Genomic DNA, 21305 nt, shown 5'->3' with positions numbered 1-21305 from the left:
TATATATATATAAAAGCCCAAAAAGGCTAATATATTAAATAGAAAGAAAGATACAGATACAATATGTGGGAGGGTCCAAGCGTGGCACCCTGCCCACACAAAAATCACAAATGATTCCAAAACTAGAAAAAAATAGAAAAATACATTAAATACTAAAATAAAAAATCTAACAGTGTCGAAATACATAGTATCAGAAGGCTAGAGAGTGACCAATTTGGTCTTGCCTCTGCCTCTAATTCTAGGGTAGAAGCGAGCTAATAAGCTGGTAAGATGATTGTCATTGCCAGTACTAATCAATGTATCATCCAATATGTTCCCGAGCTGGAGCCGACCTCCATTCTTCTTCTTCCTCCTAGAATAGACTTGTCATTCCTCTTCCGAAGAATCAGTTTGATGGGGTGGTAGAACTAAAGCAAAAGGATTGCCAACCGTATTACCCACTAGGTTATAGTAAATGTGAAGTATAAGTTGTCTCTACACCTGAAACTTCCTAAAGAAGTGGAGCAATGAGGCTCTCCTGATTATCAGTCTGAACACTATCATTTGTAGGTAATAGTTCATCAGTATTATTTTTTATGGAGTTTGAGAGTGTCAGCATCACATCACTCGCAGTAACAGCAATAACAGTCTCATGGGAGGTTCCTCAGGGGCAATAGACACCTCCTGTCTGGTAATATCCTCCCCAGGTGGAACTAAAATGTTCAAAGCAGTGGGGTTGGACCCATCCTTATTCACTTGAACCTTAGATTTCAAATTTGGATGAAACTTGTGGCATTTATCAAGGACATGACCAAACATCTTACAATGAGTACAATATGGGGGTCTGTGCTCCATAACGATTTGTTGTCAATAACCATTATGGGTTGTGCCCAGCCAGACTTCAGTAACATCAAGTAAAGTAATATCCTTTTCCACAAGTATTTTGGTCACCGAGAATCTGGTTAGGTTGAAAGTAGGCAGATCTAGGTTCAAAAGATCCTCAAGGATGGCCCCAATAGAGTAGAGAACCTGATGATGAAAAAAATGAAACTTGAGACCAGGTAAACTAAATCATACCGGTACAGCGGGAGTTTCATGACGGGAGTTTCATGATTTTGATTTAAGTCGAAATCAGAAGATCACTTGAGTAGCTTCATAAGTTTACCAGCAATATTAAGATATTTTTTGGAGAAAATCCGAGTGTAGTCTTCAGTCACGGTTAATTAAATCAAAACATGTCTCTCATCCATGAGCCTCACTTTCCACTTTCCTATTAATTTGAGGTCATCAAAACTTTTCCTAATAACCTCCATAGGTGGGTGTCCCCACTGAAATTTTCCAATAAGAGTAAATTTGAATTTATCAGTCAGGGTTGAAATTTCTGACTCTAAGAAAAAGAGTGTTGTTTTTTCACTTTTTCTGCTTGCATTCTTAATAAAGAGGCAGTCACCTATACTATCACGATTCTCCTTATAACTTGATGAGAACACGACCACCATCTCCCCCTAAGAATTACCCACAACGTGGGCAAAGAAGGTTTTGTCAAATTCACCCGAAGAAGAACGTCGAGAAGCCCTGCAAATCGAGCAGAGGGCCGAAGAGGTCGGTGCGTTGTGCAGAAGACAGTAAACCGCAGACAGAAACCGCATATGAGCTCGACAGAGTCGAAACCTCAGTTCGACAAAGCCGCGCAGGAGAACCGCGGCGAGACGTCGCCGCAGAAAGTCGCAGGCGTCGAACAGAAAGCCGTAGATGTGAACTGTCGGGCGCAGACGCGAACGGTTGTTATGCGAACTGTAAGGCACAGACGCAAACTGCTTTATTCCCTTTCCTTTTCTTCTTCGGCGCTCGGCTAGGGCATGTGGTTCCTTTCTACGGCTCATATATATATAATATATATATATAAGACCAAACATTGAAATAATAAGTCCACCATGACTAATTAAGATGATCGCTTATTTAAATACATGCTCTAAGGTTTATAATCAAGTGATTATATTAACTAAATCACCTCTACATTTTCAAAAAGTTAAATTAGTTAATTACCACTTACAAGGAAGTGCTTGCAGCTTCAACCGTTAGACTGCAGGCTTCGGTTAAGAACTTAAGACATCAACTTCAAAAGCTTCGACTGAGGACTTAATAAGTCCATCATGGCTAATTAAGATGATCGCTTATTTAAATACATGCTCTAAGGTTTATAATCAAGTGATTATATTAACTAAATCACTTTTACATTTTCAAAAAGTTCAATTATTCAATTACCACTTACAAGGAGGTGCTTGTAGTTTCAACCGTTAAGTTGCAGGCTTCGGTTAAGAACTTAATACTTCAACTTCAAAAGATTCGACCGAGGACTAGCGGCTTCAATTCCTAGCTTCGACAACAACAATGCTTGATTGAGGCATTCAACGTCAACTTCAACAAGGAGTTATAGCCTTGTCTTCGATGAAAAAAAAGAGTGCCTCAACGCAGGGCAACAACTACTTCGAGTCCTGCTCAGGCTTTGGCAAGAGGAACGTTTTTGGTCCAGCTTTCGACCTCAATAAAGATTTATGGTTTCAACTTGAGCTTCAATGAATAAGAAGAGTGCTTCAACTCCTGTTCAAGTTTCGGCACTGAGAATGCTCTAAGTAAGGGCTTGCAGCTTGCAATGCGCTATTACAGCTTCAACTTAGACAAACGACGGGGAAAAGCATCGACATAAGGTTAAGATCAAAGGGAGGCGCTTTGATTAATAGGTACAAGTTAGGGCTATCAATATTATATGCGGCCTTATAAATTTCACTACCGGTCATGTGCTTTTTTTCCAAACTTGTGACAGCCTCGTTATACAGACATGTCAGAGTTCAAAAAATATTTTGACATTTTAAGTACTGTCAAACACATGCCAAAGCATATTAGATCAGTCTCTGTGTATAACATAAAAACGGCGCATATTTGGAAGTGCAGTGCTCCACCAGAGGTGACCCAAGTAAAATCTTTGTATCTTTGCTATATGTTTTTCTTGTTGCTCTGGTATTTCTTTGAGAAATTCCCTTCATTAGCTCTTTTCATTGATTAGTTAATAATGATATTCTCTGCTAAAAAGATCATCAAAGCACCGTATACATAATGGAAAAGAGGGTAACTGTTAAAAATTTTAATAAAACAACCCACAGATCTCAAGAAGTTGATGATTCTGTCACAAAATAGAGTAAGAGAACAAGCATAACTCACATTACAATGTTGCTCATACTCACAAAGCCCGTATGCCACTGTTTACTCATGGCTTCCAGTCATGTACGTTTCAAGATCAGTTATATTATCTTCATGGTTAAATTCATGCATTTGGGCCTCACAAGCATTTTGATTATAGCCATGGTTATTTTAAATAATTCTTATTGAGTGTAATTTTTGAATATTGAGGACCGTAGCATATAAACAGGAAAGGATGATTAAGTGCGAAGAAAAACTTCTCTCAACATGGATGTTAAATTATCTCATTCCAAATATGAAGCTTGATGAATTGCCACCAGAATCTGCCTGGTCAATGCTATTCTTTCTATTATTCCTATTTTTTTAAATTCCATCTTTTCCTCTATTTTCCTTCTCTATTATTACAGAGTTATTATCCTCCTACCCCATTTTTCTACATCTGACAGTCATGTTCAATAACAAGACAACATCCAAAACTTCCACATTAGTATTTTGCAGTACAAGAAGAATTTCATATATCTCATAACAAAAAAAAGAAACCCAATCAAGATTTTTACTAGTAAATAGTCATTTAAATGTAAATAGTGTGACATTTCTATCTTATAAAGAAGTTCAAGTAAGGAATGTTCTATAACTTGGAGAAAACATTATGAACCCAAATCGAGCTAGAAGAGCATTTGAGCGGATCCAAAAAAACTACATATGACACTTTCGCTGCACCGCAAATGACCTGAAAAATTGAGGATTGCAAATATAGAATTCTTCCAACATGTTTTTTTTTTTTTTTTTGCATCTTCGTCTTCTACCATACTGCCATCAAACATGTAATAAAATTTCAAGAAAATCACCTAATCAATAAATGAAATGTGCAACAACCACTTGACAACTGATGCAAACGTGAAAAGACATGGTGATAAAAAATTGTACCCACAGAACGGCAAGAATTATGGAAAAAGTAATTCAACCTCAACAAGACTTCATGGGTGCTGCATGGAATCAAATCTCTTGTTTATAGAAAATAAGTAATGTGAAGGTTCATGAGGATACCAGTTTGGGTATAAATAATAGACTAATTTGATTGTGCTTAAATCTAGCATGGACCGGGTAATCCCAGAACCACTCGTACTTTATTGCAGAACAAAAAACCCATTATTTCAGCTTCCAAAAACAATTTTACATGCAAGACTTTAAAAAGCCGTTCAACCTTACCAAAGCTATAAAGCGCCTGATAAAAAGCAAAATCCAAACCACATCAAAAGGCAGGATTATAAAAATTGCTTGTAAATCAATAACTAGAACAAGAAGAGTATAATGAAAAAAATAACATGTAGGAAAAACCTTCGCAAATACGCAAAGAAGCTCTTCATGAGACAAAATAGCTGCCTTGCGATACATGCAATACAGCTCTGCTCCAAATCTACCATGAGGTAGCCAATCAGCAGGAGCGAAATTGACAGCCTCAGCGCAATTTAAGCCTAGGAAGGCAAACAATATTCTATGTATTTAAAAATGCAGACAATCATATCGCATGTCACCTAAAATTTAAAAATTTAAGCATACAAACTCACCAAAATTAAAACCCGCATGGAAAGACTTAGGAAAAGTAATGACAAAATTTCCAGGCTCCTGGTAAAAAGGACACAATATACAAAAGAAATTAAACAGGATAGGCCACCCAAGTAAAATAAGCATGACATTACAAGTCAGATACACCAGATCAAAAATATTGAAGATCTAAAAATTGCTACAATCTTGCATATTCAAGATTCATGAATTCCAGACTGATTGTGAAGATGTAGATGTATAATGTATACTGAAAACCTAAACAAAATCCATGTTTCAAAATATGGAAGATGGATATAAAATATGCTTATACAAAAGGTATTAACACATTATCTAACTTTCAATAATTTTATTCAAAAAACCCCAGGAGGATTTTTTAGTCAATTTTGTGACTTAAACAGTGTGTTAGTCCTGTAGTGGCAATATATAACTGACTTACTATCCACCGTTTTGATGTAGGAAAGCAGTGTTAATGCCTTTTGTGCAAACATTTGTTATATACAAATTCCATATTTTGACATACGGACTTGTTTAGATTCGACAGACATTATATCTCTGCAAAGTTAAACTCCAGAATAGTCTCTCAACTACTTACTTGTATGTAGCCAATTCAACCCCCTGGCATCAAATTTCTCCAATTTAGTCCCTCGACTATACAATATTGATCCAAAATGATCCCTTGGGGGTAAATTGGGATCAATTTTTTTATTTTCAAGAACCAAAAATGGATCAACTTTGTAACAAAATTCCCATGAAGGACCAGTTTAGATCAATTTTGGAGATTCTACGAATTAAATTAGATAAATGTGATACTCAGAGATTAATTGATCACACCTCAATAATCGAGGCACTATATTGCGAATTAATCTAATGAATATATGATACAATATACTAATAATATAAACAGTAATATTTAACAGACACTATAAGAGAATTAAGTGTGAAGAAAGTCCTGCTTGAATCCTGTCAGCTATTTAGTTATAACATCCTCAGAAATTCCTTCCCATAATCAACAAGATTTCTTGTAACTCATTTATTTCAAGCATCTCTAAGTTGAAAACATATCAAGCAAGGTCAAATCATGTGTAAAATGACTAAACATAAGAAAAATATATATCCAAGTCTAACATAGTTCGTTTGAAATAAGATTGTCATCATTCCTAAGACTTCCACACTTTATTTTCATAAAATCAGTTCCCCTTTTTTATGAGCCACTGACGAATCCTTTCACTTGAAAAGAAGCTGTCTTTAGGGGCCACCAACGGATTGATTGAATTTCAAGGGACTAGAACTTGGTTGTAAGAATTAGATGAATAGCTACGGCTTGGGTTACTATTGAATCAATCCCAACTACTTTTATAAAGAAGTGGTCATTTCATGTCTGCTGAATGCATTGAAAGCTTGCCACAAAGTATCAAAAAGCATCTAACAAAAGCACTTAAAACTAATTTGCAGAAATAAAGGAAAACGTAGCAATTCAAGTTATAAACTCATCTCTTAAGTATGAATTTACTGTAAAAGTACGTTGTTTTTTTAAACTAACCTGCATGACACTGTAAACCGGAATACCATTATCACGCAGGACAGATGGATTGAGCATAGTCACAAGTTGGAAGAGCAGATCAGGTTGTGCATCAAATAGATCTGGTAGAGTATTCCTCATGACCTGTGGCATGATTAAATTAAAAAAATTAGTTGCAAGTTATGAAATGTTTTGTGCAGGTAACCAGCAATCTATGCGAAAAATCTCCATCCAAAACAGTTACATCTACATGAAAAGTTTAACTACGCATGGGAGAAATAGCAAAGCAAGTGATGTGACATATTTAAGGATTCTAATTTCTAGTAAGTACCTGCTCAAATGCAGAAGCTTCTCTACCAGGCACACCATACCAACACTTTGGATCCCCCCTGAAAAAACATGATGGCCAAATCAAAACAATTACTGAATTATAGGAGAGGCAACCATTGCTAAGCACATACACAATATCTAAATAAAAATGTATAATTTAACAGTTATCATCCATTTTTCAATTATTATGGCCAGCTTCATCACTCTTCTTATTAACCAAATTTATTATTGATAAAAGCAGAAAAGATTAAAGTTATTGATGGCATGGAGAATGGCAAAGCTGCTGGTCCGGATGGTTTCACTGTTGAATTTTATAAGAATAGTTGGGATATTATTCATCATGAACTTGTTGAGGTCATTCAGGATTTCTTCTGTGGTAATGATATGCCCAGACATTTTAACATTGTTCTGGTTCCTAAGGAGAATGGTAAGAATTCTTCGAATGATTTTAGACCTATCAGCATTAATATTGTTGTGTCTAAGATTATTTCTAAGATTATGGATAAGAGAATTCAACCTATTTTAAATTGCATTATTTCTTTAAATTAGACTGTCTTTCTTAAAGAAAAGCAGATTGAGGACAATGTTCTGACTGTGCAGGAATTGTTGTTTGATCTTGGTAAAAGTAAAAGTTGTGTAATGTTCTTTTTAAGATGGATATTAAAGGTGTGTTTGGGGGCTTTATTCACAGCGGTGGTGTTTTAAAAAAGCCATTTCCTGTTTGGAAATTACATTTTACAAGATTTTCTCAAAACTCCATTCTGAAATTTGTATTAGAAGCGGATCGAGGCTTCCTACCCGCAATCCGCGTTTCATTTTCTCGAAAGACAAAATAAGCCCTGGTGTTCGCTTCCTCACGGGCTCACCTCGTCTGCCTAGCGAATCGCCCGACCACCTCGTTCGCTTCCTCACGCGCTCACCTCGTCTGCCCTAGCAAATCGCCCGATCACCTCGCTCGCCCTTTCTCGCTTCCTCACGCGCTCACACGTTCGCTCGCTTCCTCCTCCTTCGCTCGCTCGTTCGCTCGCATCCTCCTTTGCTTCCTCCTCGTTCGTTGGCTTCCTCCTTCGCTTCCTCCTCGCTGGAATATTATGAGTTTTTTTTTTAGTTTATTGTTATTTATTTAGATTTTTTGGATTGTGTTATGGTGGAGTATTGATTGATGGTAAAAAAAATTGGATTTTGAGATTCAAATACGTGAATTAATGAATTGTGGATGGAGTTTATGTGGAAGGTGGATGTTGATGATTTTCTAAATTCAATTTAGATTTTGGTTTTCTTGTGCAATTTTTGGTTTTGATGATTTTGACTATGAGAGTTTTTTTTTATAAATTTAAAGATAAATGCTCATTTATGCTGAATTATTTCATTTGTTTCAGATTTTTCAGTGGTTTTATCTGTGGATTTCTTTATCGATCAATTAATTTATTTGGATATGTTCCAGATTCGTGCTGACGCTTTGTCTAAATATTGAAACTAAGAAATCTGCAAATCAGTTGTTTTCAAATCGCACAAACAAAACAACTTAACTAAAACAGGGGCACAATGATCATTTATCCAGGATCAGCTGTTTTTCAAACTCACAAACCAAACAGACAGACAGTTTACCCGGATCAGCTAATTATCACCAACTTATCAGGATAAGCTGGATAAGCTGCAGCTGCCCCCAAACAGACCCTAAGAAAGTTTTTGATTCTATCAAGTGGAAATTTTTGCTTGATGTTATTAAAGTTGTTGGCTTCAATGATGATTTTTGCAATATTATTAAAATGATTTTAAACAATAACTATTACTCTGTTATTATTAATGGTATCTCTAGTGGTTATTTTATGGCCTCTAAAGGTATTAAGCAGGGGGATCCTTTTTCTCCTTACCTATTTATTCTTGCTTTTAACTATCTTTCTAAGTGTCTTAACAATCTTTTTGAAAAGTATCATAGTCTAAACTATATGCATAGAAGTGGTATTAGCATTTCTCATCTTTGTCTTGTGGATGACCTTATTCTTTTTACTAATTCTCATAAGAGATCCATCAAAAAGATTTGAACGGTGATCTCTCATATGCAAGATGTATCTTGTTTGGTTTTTAACAATTCTAAATGTTATTTTTATTGTTCCAAATATATATCTGCTGATAAGAAGAACTGAATTGTTGATTATACTAATTGTGTTAAGGCTAATTTACCATTGAAATATCTGGGTTTCATCCTTGACAAAAAAGTTAAGAAGAATTATCTTTTTTTTTAATTGTTTGATAAGATTAGAATGTGGATTCTTTCTTGGGAGCATAAGTTCTTATCTTTCGATGGGTGTGTTGCTTTACTTAAGAGCATCCTTACCTCTCTTCCTCTTTATATTATGCAAGTGATGTATATGCCTCTTGGTTTGATTAAGAGGCCGGAGATATTGTTTAACAAATTTCTTTGGGAGCGTTTTGGTAAGAAGAATATTTATTGGAAGAGCTGAGAGAAACTTTGTAAACCGGTTGATAAGGGTGATCTTGGTTTTCGTAGACTTATTGATTCTGTTAGAATTAACTATATGAAGCTTTGGCTTAGGTTTCGAATGGATAATTTCATTTGAGCTTCTCTGCTCCGAGCCATGTATTGCTCTACTTCTCATCCCCTTTCTATTTCCTTTTCTAAAAATGATTCTTTTATTTGGAGGGAGATGCTTAAGGTCTCTTCTCAAGTAAAAGAGATGTTATGTTGGGATGTTGGCAATGGGGATGTGGCTTTTTGGTATCAGGACTGGCTTGGTAAGGGTGCTCTTGGTGACTTTTATGAGGCTCAGGATAGTAATATGAAGGTTAAAGATTTATGGGTTGGGCAAAGTTGAAATTTGTCTCAGCTGGTTACTATAATGCATTATAATGATGCTAAGTTTATCTCTCAAATTCCTATCATACTTGTTAAAAAAGATGTTCCTAAAGTTAAAGGTAAACCTGGTGATTTTATTACTAAATCCTTTGTCAATCATATTTTTTCTTATCAGGGAATGGATCTTAGCTGGAATTGGAATAAATGGGTAAGGCCATCTATTTCTTTTTTTGTTTGAAGGGTTTTTCATGAGATCATACCTACTAACAAAATTCTTAAGCTTAAAGACATAAGGATTGCTTCTAAGTGTGTTCTCTGTATGAATGTTGAGGAGTCTCTTTGTCATATTTTTAATGATTGCACTTTTGCTTTGGATATTTGGAATAGTGTTTTTGATATTTGTGATAGAAGGGACGTTTTTTATGGGTATCCTAACATTGCTGCTATTTATGATGATTGGAAGGATAAGGGGCATGATTTCTTATATAATATACCTTTTATTGTTCTTTGGTTTATTTGAGTTTCTATAAACCCTATGAGATATTCTGATGAGACTATTACTGCTAGGATTACTTTCTCCAAAATTTATTCTTAGTTGTTCCTATATGAGTAAAAGGTGTGAACGATTTAGATATCTTGGTTCTGTGCATACTAACAAAGTGTATGTGAAAGTCATTCTTATTAAACTCTCTCTCAGTTTTACTACTAATTCTCATTCCTTTTGTAAAGTAGTTTGGAATAAACTTTATGCTCCTTTTCTTAAAATTAATTCTGATGGGAGACGCTTAGAATGAAAGGAAAATTGTATAAGACTGTGGTCAGACCTGCAATGTTCTATGGCGTTGAATGTTGGTATTTAAAAGAGTAGCATAACAATAAGTTAAGTGTTGTCGAGATGAGAAAAGTGGTTCTGTCATTTATTGGTTTGCTGCTCCTCTTCTTGTTTCTCTGATTGTTGTAGAAGCTGATGCTATTGTCATTTATTGATTTGCTACTCCTCTTCCTATTTCTCCGATTGCAGGTATTGGAGGAGTTTGTGGGACCTCTTTTCTGGTTTTGTACTTTACTCTATTGGACTAAAATGAGGAGCCAAATAATGCTCTTTTATAAAAAAAATGAAAGCAGCAAAGAAGAAAAATAGATCTTTCACAATGGATGTTGACAAAGTGCTTGGAAAAACATATAGAGTATCTGTGAACTCATAGAGTATTCAACCTTGTGGCTTGTAATAGAGGTCATCAAACTGTCCATAAGATAAAATCACAAAAAGATATCTACTCCATAGAAGATATTGCCCTCTCTTCCTTTCTTTAGAGGGCGTACACGTAAGTAAAATAAAATTGAGTTCCACCTCCTTCTCAAAGAAAGTGCTAATCCAACACAATTCAATTAAGTCAAACCATTTGCAACACTAAATTCCAATTGTGCATCATATAAGCAAACTAACCAAAACTTCAATAGTAAGTCATCTCATGCTAGTCATAAAAATGGCCAAATATTTCCTGAAAAACAACTTGAGAAGGAAGTGACATTTGTTTGAAGACAAACAAAAATAAAATACAGAAAACGCGTTTGAGCAAACAGAATATTGAGAAAAGAGAGCGTTAGAAAAAGGGAGATGTCATTTCAGAAATTATGTAACAAGAGTGCATCATCCAAGCAAACTAAACAAGCTTTCAAGATATCTCAAACTAGCCACAAGAATTGTCAAATAATTAAGTGCAAGATGAAATCTACAAAAAAGAGGATGTAAACATTTTGTCATATAGAAACTTAAATATATCAAGATTGTTTGGACAAGTGCGACATTAGCTAGGAGAGCATTCAAAGAGAAAGTGATACCAATATGTGAAATGGGTAGACTGAGAAAGAAGGACCCCTAGCGTAAAACAAAGAGATTAGAATTAGTTGAAAAGAGACTTAACATATCAGATGCAAAAGATGTCTATAGAGTACTAAAGTTTAGTATTTATAAAAAAGTTTATATGCATAGAATATGATAAATAAAGAAGTAGGATAAATGCTGAAGAGACAACTTAAAATTTCAAAACTAAGCAGCTGAAATAAAGAAACATCTTTATGGTTATATATCAGCTCGGGATATCATAAAAAGGTCAAGGAAAAGTGGAAAGCACTATGAACAGTAATCGGGTTGTACTGTATAAATGCAAGCATTAGTAAGCGCTATAAAAAAAATAGAAAATGAAGATTGCGATGCCAGTTTGTTAAAGAAACGGCTTAAATGGAAAATGACTATATAAAATAGTTAGAGTAAAATGTGAATGAAATCACAGTAACACAGTTGGCTTGTTTGGTCACACAATAAAGATAAAAATATACACACAAAAAAAGATAAGAACACAGAAAATGTGAAAAGCATAAGAAAAATTTCTATGCAAATGATCAAATCCAAAAAGTTTCAAAAAAAAAAAAAATATACATAAATTAATGTTGTACCATATTCAGTGTTTAGTAGGATTGAAAGGGGAAAAAGTTCCAAAAAGTTAAGCACAAAGAGTTAGATAGGGCAGACGGTAATTACTTGGCAACCCTAGTTAATTCTTTAAGAAGATAATTAAACCCAACATACTCATTAAGGGCCTTCTTCTCTTGGGCTCACGGGCTACAATATTTTGACTCTCCAAAAGCATTTCAAGGATAATTTATTGTACAGACTAAAATAACCAACAGCCAAGAAACATGGCTTGTGAAATGAAATCTTAAGTGTAACAATGCCGGGAAGGCTTGAATGGAAAACACATATATGAAATTGCTCGAATATAAAGTAACATGAGATGACAAAAAGGCCTTCATTTGTTTCAGTGGATATAATGAAGAGTATAACCTACAGAAAAAAAAATGAAGGAATGCAAAATCAATGTGAAAGGAAAAAAATAGTTTAGAAAAATGATAAAATCACTCAATTTTTAGAGAAAATTTTATAAAAATCAAAGTTATCGGCATCTCAGTATCTAAAATGAAAAGAAAGGGAAAATTATTCAAAAACTTAACACCAAAGAACTCGATAAGGCTAATGATAATAATTTTATGCTCCTAGCTAATTATCAATCATGACAATTGAACAAAGTAGAAACAATCTAAATTATACATGTATTTCATTGAGCGCCTTACACGCCTATTTATACAATAAGATTCTAGATTACTCTAGGTAGCTTTTACCCATGGAAGCTACAAATTATATAAGGGTTACATGACCAAATTTCTATGATAGAGTATACAAACGGTTAGCCATATTTATAGACATGCATCTATGGGAGTGACAAAAGATATTCTACAGCTTACAAACATTTATTTTACTCAAATAATAAGAGGCATTTATGCCCATTGAAGACCACAGATTGCCACCCTAACCACAATGAAGAACCGCTAGCTTGTAATCCAATAGAAAAACCCAACAAAACTCCACAAAATTTAGAATAGATGTTTTTTTTTTTTTTGCCTAACATGAAAGCAGTACTGGAAAGTGAGCTTGGAAGTGTTTTTGTTTAAAGGTCAATCAACTACTTGTATTATTGGACATATGGCAAACATATCAAACCACTTTCTAATTTTTTATATGAAGTGTTGATCGATTTCTATGTATTTAGTTTGGACATGTTATATTAGAATATATTCAATGTTAATGGCTAATTTATTATAGCAGTATAACTCATAATATATTTCCATTTTATTCAGAAGATATTCAAGATGAGTTTGATCCACAACTCTTCACAAATTTCCTGGGTTATTACTAAACATTTAGCTTAAGTGCTAGATCAGGCAAATAATGAATAACTATAAATCCCAATATGATGAGATTTTCACCTAGAAAGCCCTGTAATCAATAGTAAATTGTCTATTTGTAAGGGATCCCAGCCACTAAAAAGTGGGTTCTAAGCTGCATCTTCTATTTTCCTTAAATAAGAATCATTCTCCCAAACTAGCATTGATGTATTGAAGAGTTTTATATGTCACATATAAATGCATTTCTTTTGGATTAAATATATAAATAAATTTAGAAACGAACATAGGATGCATCTAGTCTTGTGTGGGCAAGATTAATACCCATCTCGACCAACCTTTGATAACTCCTGTTATTGACTTTTGGGTTTTCACTTGCCTCTTCCAAGTTTATGGCAGTGATCAATTGAAAATTATAAGGGGTTGCATCGCAACATGCAAGTTTCATTTTGTAAATCAAAGAGTTTTTTTTTTTTTTTTTTTTTTTTTGGAAAATTAATTTCCTAAGCTCAGACTAGACCACTTCAATTACAAAAAAGTATTTGAATGTTCCAAGATATTTACTTCAAATTTTTGAATAGTTTTTCTTTTACTTCCCATATTTATTTGAGAATGTCTCATGATATAATTATGTAAGCAACATGAACTACAAGCTTTGTGATTTTTTCGTACTTCAATTTCTTTATGAAAGGTTTCATCACCAAGACTTTGTTTGAAGTTCATATTTCCATGGCTTTGATAAAGCTCTTAAACATGCTCTTTAAGATTCCTTGAACTGATATAAACTTTCTTTTTTAACTAGAATAGATGGTTAGTACTAAAATCTTGATTAAAACTTGGTGGGAGTGTTCCATATAAGCTTCTTCTAGTTTGCCGTGAAAGTATACATTTTTTACTTTAAACCGTTATAAGGACCCATCATGATTAGTTGCAAGGGATAGAAATATCTAAATGGTGTTTTAACTTTGTTAATGGTGCAAAAGTTTCTCCGCAATAAACACAATGGGTCTAAGCGTAGTCTTTTGCAACAATTTTAGATGTACGTCTTCTAAGTTTTGAGTGTCCTACTTGCATTGTATTTGATAGTGTATATGCACTAAAATCCAATTATTTTCGTTTAACAATTCTATCACCCCACAAATTCTATCTACTTTTAGAGCTTTCATTTCATAACTCTTAGCCTTTTCTCAATTTTATTATCAGATAATTCTTTAATATTTCTTGGAATCTTAGCATTATTTATCAAAGTTAAAAGTTTTATGAAAGGAGAAAATATTGGAAAGGGAAGCAAAGTTGACTATTAGAAGTTGGGTGCATGTTTGTGTTTCCTTTCCTAATGCAATGAGAAAGTTGATATCAAGAGGGGCTTGAATTTTAGGTAGAGGTCGTATCTTCACTATATGGAGATTGATTTTGCATAAATTTAGACAATTGAGGATGCTATGATTCAATGTTGGACTCTTGCTCTTAGGCTTACCTATAGTAATGGTTTAAATTTATTGGGTGAGGTTGTACAAGGATTGATATAACAGGGTCCACATCTAATTATAGGAAAGTTTAAGGGTTACTTGAACTATACAGGTGAATTGGGTGGTTTGGACATCGAGGTTTAGAAAATCAAAGTTATCATCATTTCAAAGTTTCTCCTTAAGATAACCTTAGTCATGGAATCCTTGATTTTTATAAAAATGACATCCTGAAGAAGAATTTCTAGAATTGGGATGATAACATTTATACCTCTTCAAGTCAAAGAGTGTCCAACAATAAGTAATTTAAAGCTCTTGGATAAAGTTTAGTGTATTGATGATTTTGATAAACATGAGCAAGATTCTCAAAGCTTTTTAATGAGAGTTATCTTAATTCAAAAGCTTCCCCTTAAGAAAACCTAAGTCATAGAATCCATAATTTTTAGCAAAGTTGACATCACGGATAGGAATTTTTAGAATTGAAATGATAATACCTATGTTTTTTTAGAGTCGAGGAGAGCCCAAAAATATGCATTTTAGATCTTTTGGAATGGGTTTAGCGTATTATAGAGTTTGATAAACCTAGCAAAAATTCACAAAGGTTCTTAATGTAATTTTTGAGTATTTTATGTAGGCAAAAAGTATGTGAAAGTTTTAATAATAAGGTTTTATTTCTAGAAAATTTTACTGAGAAAATGTTTTATTGGAAATGAATAAAATAACTTTTCCCAACAATTTTTTGAACATTCCTGTCAAAGAGTAGGGACCAAGTCATCACAAGGTGTTAATTTTTTCATTGTATGACCCATTTTATTGTGAGGTATCAACATAAGAGAACTCACAGATTATGTAATTTTTATGTGAAAAAATAAGGATAAATATTGATTAATACTCCTTCACATTATTAAATCCAAGATGTTTAATATAAACATCCCAAATGGGTAAAGATCACTCATGGAATAATGGGAGGACTGTATTCACATTGAATTTATTTCTCATGATAAAAAGATAATTTAATGTGCGCAATCATTTATAAGAGAAACAACCAATTTAGGCCCATTAATATTAGTGATATGTAATCGTCCCCATATATTAGTGTGAATGAAGTAAAAAAACATTGAGATTCTTGAGTGACTTAGGTAAAAGAATACTTTATTGATAGTGTTTATTTATATTAAATCATTTCATTAGGAGCATTTGAACCTCCAAATGCCCTATTGGAACACTAGAAAAGACAAACAAGCCAGGAAAAAACTCTTCATTGTGTAAATCTCAAATTTCAAAAAAATCATAGAAATCAAAATAAACGGAAAAGTAAATATATATACAAAATTTGTAAATTTGGCAGTTGGCACGTACCAATGCAAATAATTGATTGAATAAAAGCAATGATCCTCAACATGCCAACAAAATGATGAAAAAAGCATTCCAACATAAAGCCAAGGAACCATGACACCCGCAATATTATCATGAACTACACGAAGCATCGAACCCTGCAGCTTTGGAAGATTGTTCAAATTCCAAGGGCTGGAAACATAATGCTGCCACACATCAACCTCAACTGTGGGTAGCACCTGATCTCTGGCACGCGGAAATCCACTGCCATGGATGGAAGTATCTATATCACTCCCATATAATACGTCCAAATCTCCTGCTTTCCCTTCAACAATCTCCCAAAACAGCTTTTCAATCTGCATTCTAGTTGCCTTAAACTGTCCAAACAATTTCCTCCTTATCCTATCATTCATCCTCTTAAAATCATCCAATAAGCACTGCTTTCCAGGAACAAACCCAAAGCTATCCTTGTCCGAATTAAGGCATTCCAAACAATACCAGTTACCTGAAGGAACCCTATCCAAAGGGGGGGAAAGGCAATGCAAGTGCCAACCTTTATCACACTTGTCACAGAGTAGCATTACGTCTCCATGCAAGCCACTGTTACACTGTTCACATATCTGATCTAACGCCCCTCCACTTACCTCTCCCATCTCCTCAAAAGAATCCCTCCGCCTCCTCTTTCTATTCAATGCCTTATCCTTTTCATGACAAATCTTTTCTCTACACTTCTTGACCTTCTTGTTTTCAAAATTCAATTTATATAAATATTCCTCGTAATCAAACAAATGCTCCCTATAGAGCTGACACAAAACGTGCTTGGAACACTCGGATATTTTCCTGTCCGATCGCATAAACTGGGCAACATCACCCCAGCGCTTCTGGTCGCAAACTTTTTCGTAGCCGCCATAACGCTTCACAGCATTGAAAAGATGGCAGAGATTGAGCTCCGACCCATAAAACATAAGTTTCTTCTTAGCTTTCTTACCGAGATGACGCTCGAGGAACCGACCATACTCCAGTTCAAAGGTCGCCGAGTCGTATGAGGGAGGCCGAGCCTGGAGGCGGTGGATGGCCTGGGTCTTCGTAGGGAAGGTTTCAATGTCGCGGGCGAAGGGAGGGTTCCACGATTTCGGCGGTACGATGCAGCAAATACCGTAGGGCTCTGCCTGGGGTCGAATCTTGGAGATGTATTCCAAGGGATCCTTGAACTCGTCGTCGGTGGGATAAAAGACGGGAGCCGGAGGGACAGTGAGAGATCCATCGCCGCGGCCAGGGTGGCGATCGGCGGCGCCGTAGCTGTGCCCTAGAACACCTTTCTCGACTGCGCGAGGTCTCACCTTTCCCATGCGACAAAAGTTGCGGGCTGGACTATGGACTAGAAGGATGGAGAACAAAGGATGGGCTTTGGAGATGTTTACCGATCAAAGATCCGTTGGAATTCTTTTTGGTTGCTTGTGGATAGGGCATCGTTTAGAAGAGAAATTGTTTTTATTGAATTAAATAAAAATATATTCTAAAATGTATTTTATTTATATTTTTTGATAATTTTTTTAGGAATTCTCAAACATGACAAACTATTTTATTCTAAATTTAAATGATTAATTGATAATATCTTATAAAGTTATAATCTATATGGTAAAATTTTCAAGAAAAATGCAGGTGCAACAATAACAACAAATTTATATCTCACTAAGTGGGATTGGCTACATGAATCATTTTCCTCCATCATGTCCTATTGTCATTTTTTTTTTCTTATTCCTAACAAATTAAGCTCTTTTAATGGAAAAAGCTACAGTTTTTTTAGATTTATCTCTAACATTCTTACCATAATTTGAATATAAAATATTTATTCTCCTAATTGAATCATCAAACGATCAATGTTTAATGTGACCAGACTATCTAAGGCAACTCTCTCTAATATTATCTATCATTGGAGCTACAACAATTCTTTCACAAATATATTCACTTTATGAAGAATGCAGGTGATAAATAAAATAGTGTAATCATTAAATTAATAAAATTATCATTTAATCATAATTTATAATTCACATGTGTACATTAAAAATATGATTGAACTAATTTTAAAAAGATATAGCGGTCTAGAAAATAAGAGTAGGACAAAGACTGACTCGTTGTCAAAAGATCTTGGGCTTATCTAACAGAACGAGCAATGTTGTACAAGTCAAGCCAACCAGGCCAAAATCGACTGAGCCAAAGAAAATACAGTCCTGCAAATTACCTTTGACCATCCCGCAGAGAATCCAATGAATCCTCACTAGGGATCGAAGAGTCAACTAGACTAGATCAGCAGAAAAAACCATACCAACCAAGTTGATCTCGTCGACATGAAGTCAACTAAGCTTAGTTGGTTTAGCCAAAAGGTAGCCAGACGATAAGGTTACACCTGTAAAATATTAGAAATACTCTTGCATAGACCCCTTTCAAATGGGGGCAATGTAATATCGCCAAAAAACTACTTTTTCTATAAATAGGGGAAACTTTTATAATGAGAACATTATTCATTATTGTTTCTCTCTTTCGCTCTCGTAATTTTCTTATTTAAGCTCTATTCATACAACTCAAATTAATGCACGATAATATAGCAATTCGCATGATTATACCATAATCATGTCATGTATGTTAAACATGTTAATATATATTCCATTGAATATGTATATTTATACTATAATACATGTAACCATAATATACTGTCAACCACACTAATGACACTGTATATAATTCTTATAATCAGCACAATTATCATCACAAAGTAGATACATTGTCATAATAAAACAGATACATTATCATATATAATGGTAAATTATCAAAATAGTTAGTCAAGTGTCACAATACACAGGAGTCATCACCTCCAATCTATTCGCACTCATATAATATCATATTATATTCGCTCCTTATAATTATAACAATATATCATATTTACACCATCGACCAATTTAAAGAAAAATCTATCGGCCCACCCTTCTGCTCGAGCTATCATATATCTTCCAATCTGAATCATAATATTTAGTCTATTTTACGAACACATGATTCATAAAATCATAACTTTTTTAAGCAATTAAATCATATTCAGCATCATAGTGTATATGAAAAGCTTGCATTTAAAATAAAATGGGAAAATTCGTACTATGCAATTATATGATCAAACTATACTCATCAACCAAAAATTACACATTAAGCCTGCATGTAATCATTCTTACGGTAATATCTCATAATATATATAATTTTATATTTTTTTAAAATAGTTTAAAATATTTATAATCAAGACATTTGCCTCAAATTAAAAATTATAGGGCCAATGTTTATAAAATAAAGAGATATCACAAATGTAACATGTTTTGGACAACATAAAGTTTGAAAACCACACAAAAAAAGCAAAATCAATGAAATCAAAGTTAGAATGATATTATTCTACTTTGGTTCGTCAACTTTTCCAACTAAGCAAGGATTCTTAAAATCTCACTTCTTCTTTCTCTCTCCTACTCCTTTTCCCTTAATTCTCTTCGCAAAGGGAAAGACCCTGGGAAGCTTTTAGATAAAGACATTTCTGTGGATTTTATATAAAAAAACTGTGGTAAGCAAATATATGTAATTATTATAAGTATTTGAATTTTGAATAATTTATATAAAATATTTTATATCCTAAAATTTAGAACTCCAAAATTTTTGAAAAAAATAATCATAAAATATGTTATCATGTCCGCATCACTCTTTTGAAAGTATTTTTTTTTTTTTTTTTTTTTTTTTTTTGGAAATAGATATCAAACAATTATGACTATCCCTGTTGAGTCCTATCTCTTCCTTTGATTTCATTAGCATCATCTGGACGACTTGAAGCTGATGAACTACCATCAGTTTAGAATAACATAATTTGTCATCTACCCTTATGACCCGGATGTGCTCTGACTTGTTGGGATATCCCTATTGGGATGATTTGATTATTTCATAGGCTCTATGTGTCGATGAGCCCGCTACTCATATAGAGGTCGTGAGAGGCACACTCTCTGCCTCGTGGCCTAGTAAAAGCTTTGAAGATATCAAAGATTTCTCTCTATGAGATAACCTCCTTTGATAGTCAGGTGCTAGTTTTCACTACTATTTAAAAAAAACTCCTTTAGATCAAGTGTGTTCATGGAAATCCTTGATATGTAATTAACCAAGTGAGATTACATCCTCTTGGGAGCATTCATGACCCTAGAACAGGCATATACATCTGAAGTTCTGGTTATGAGTAGTCTACGTAGGCATTCTTTTGCGGATATTGGTCCAAAGTGCCTCCACGCAATCTTTTTTCGGTGGACATGCTTAGTATATCCTTGCTAAGTTTATCTGGTGTAAGTTCTCCATATTTTGCTTTTTCTCTTGTTTGTCATCTTTGTTGTATGTTTGTCTTTTCTGATTCCTCACTTCTTCTGATCATTCATATAATCCGGAAGAGAGACTTATTCAGAAAAGTAAAGTATAGACAATCCATAAGCTGACAACTTTTTTAAAATAAAAAGAGAAAAATGAACGAAAACTAAATGACGACTCCACTGAGAATGAGGCTTTCTCTTCACTACGGGAGTTTCCTTCTGTGGATTCTAGTGTATCTGTAAGATTAGAAACTCCTATGAGGAAGGTTCTTCCTCTTTCCATATATGAAATCATGTTACTTGTATGTGAATCTCAACAAATTTGCAGATTTGTGGAACTATTGGGAATGGTGCACTCTCTCCCTCTAAAGGGTATTTTAGTGACCTAGCTTCCTTTTCATCGAAGAGTCACTTTTTGTGTCTTTTTAGACCTTGGAATTAAGATATGTGCATCAGTAGTTAGGGGTAGCAACTTGATGCAATTATGTCACTCCTTGTACCCTTGATGGCTTAATCACCACATTGTCGTGTGCATCACTTCATTGCACCTTTCTTTCATTGGTTTTCTTTAACCTTTCTATTTTTATGACTGTGTCTCTTTTTGCTTGACAGACATGTCAAGAGAGAGAAAGTCGTGTGATTTCTACTATTATGGTGAGCTCTGTCTTCTTTTCCCCCAATATTTTATATGCTTCTGAAGGTGTCATAACCTTCGGTTCTTTCTAGCACCCTGTTTGGATTACCATCGATAATACCATGCCAACCGAGGCATCCACTCTATACCCTCTCTCTATAAGGGGAAGTCCTGCACCTAGAGCCACTCCTATCGTAGCCCTTGTCATGTCTGCCTCTCCTGTAAGGAAGAGGCAAGCGTCTGACAGCGATGCACCGCAGCGCCCTTCAGTCTTCTTCATGTTGTTAGTTTGTTACTCTGTGCTTTCATGAATCTCCCTTCCATTAGTAGCTCGCAGCACTAT

The 21305-nt window shown here is 34.4% G+C and overlaps 1 protein-coding gene across 1 annotated transcript in view; it reads right to left on the bottom strand.

Annotated features, from left to right (window-relative positions):
* The window catches only part of LOC110018573 (lysine-specific demethylase 5B), a 119966-nt gene extending 102585 nt beyond the window's left edge, over positions 1 to 17381 (bottom strand). The window contains exons 1-5 of the mRNA XM_020715922.1: positions 15977 to 17381; positions 6594 to 6651; positions 6284 to 6406; positions 4746 to 4803; positions 4516 to 4652 (exon numbers count right to left, since the gene is read on the bottom strand). Coding sequence (XP_020571581.1) covers positions 4516 to 4652; positions 4746 to 4803; positions 6284 to 6406; positions 6594 to 6651; positions 15977 to 17301 — 1701 coding nt within the window. The 5' untranslated portion in view covers positions 17302 to 17381. The remainder of the gene's footprint in view (positions 1 to 4515; positions 4653 to 4745; positions 4804 to 6283; positions 6407 to 6593; positions 6652 to 15976) is intronic.
* Positions 17382 to 21305: the final 3924 nt, after the last annotated feature.

The sequence above is a fragment of the Phalaenopsis equestris genome, unplaced genomic scaffold (assembly GCF_001263595.1).
Source record: "Phalaenopsis equestris unplaced genomic scaffold, ASM126359v1 Scaffold000025, whole genome shotgun sequence".
NCBI classification, from domain to species: domain Eukaryota; kingdom Viridiplantae; phylum Streptophyta; class Magnoliopsida; order Asparagales; family Orchidaceae; genus Phalaenopsis; species Phalaenopsis equestris.
Note: the sequence above shows the minus strand (reverse complement) of the source record. Positions and strands in the feature narration are given on the sequence as shown.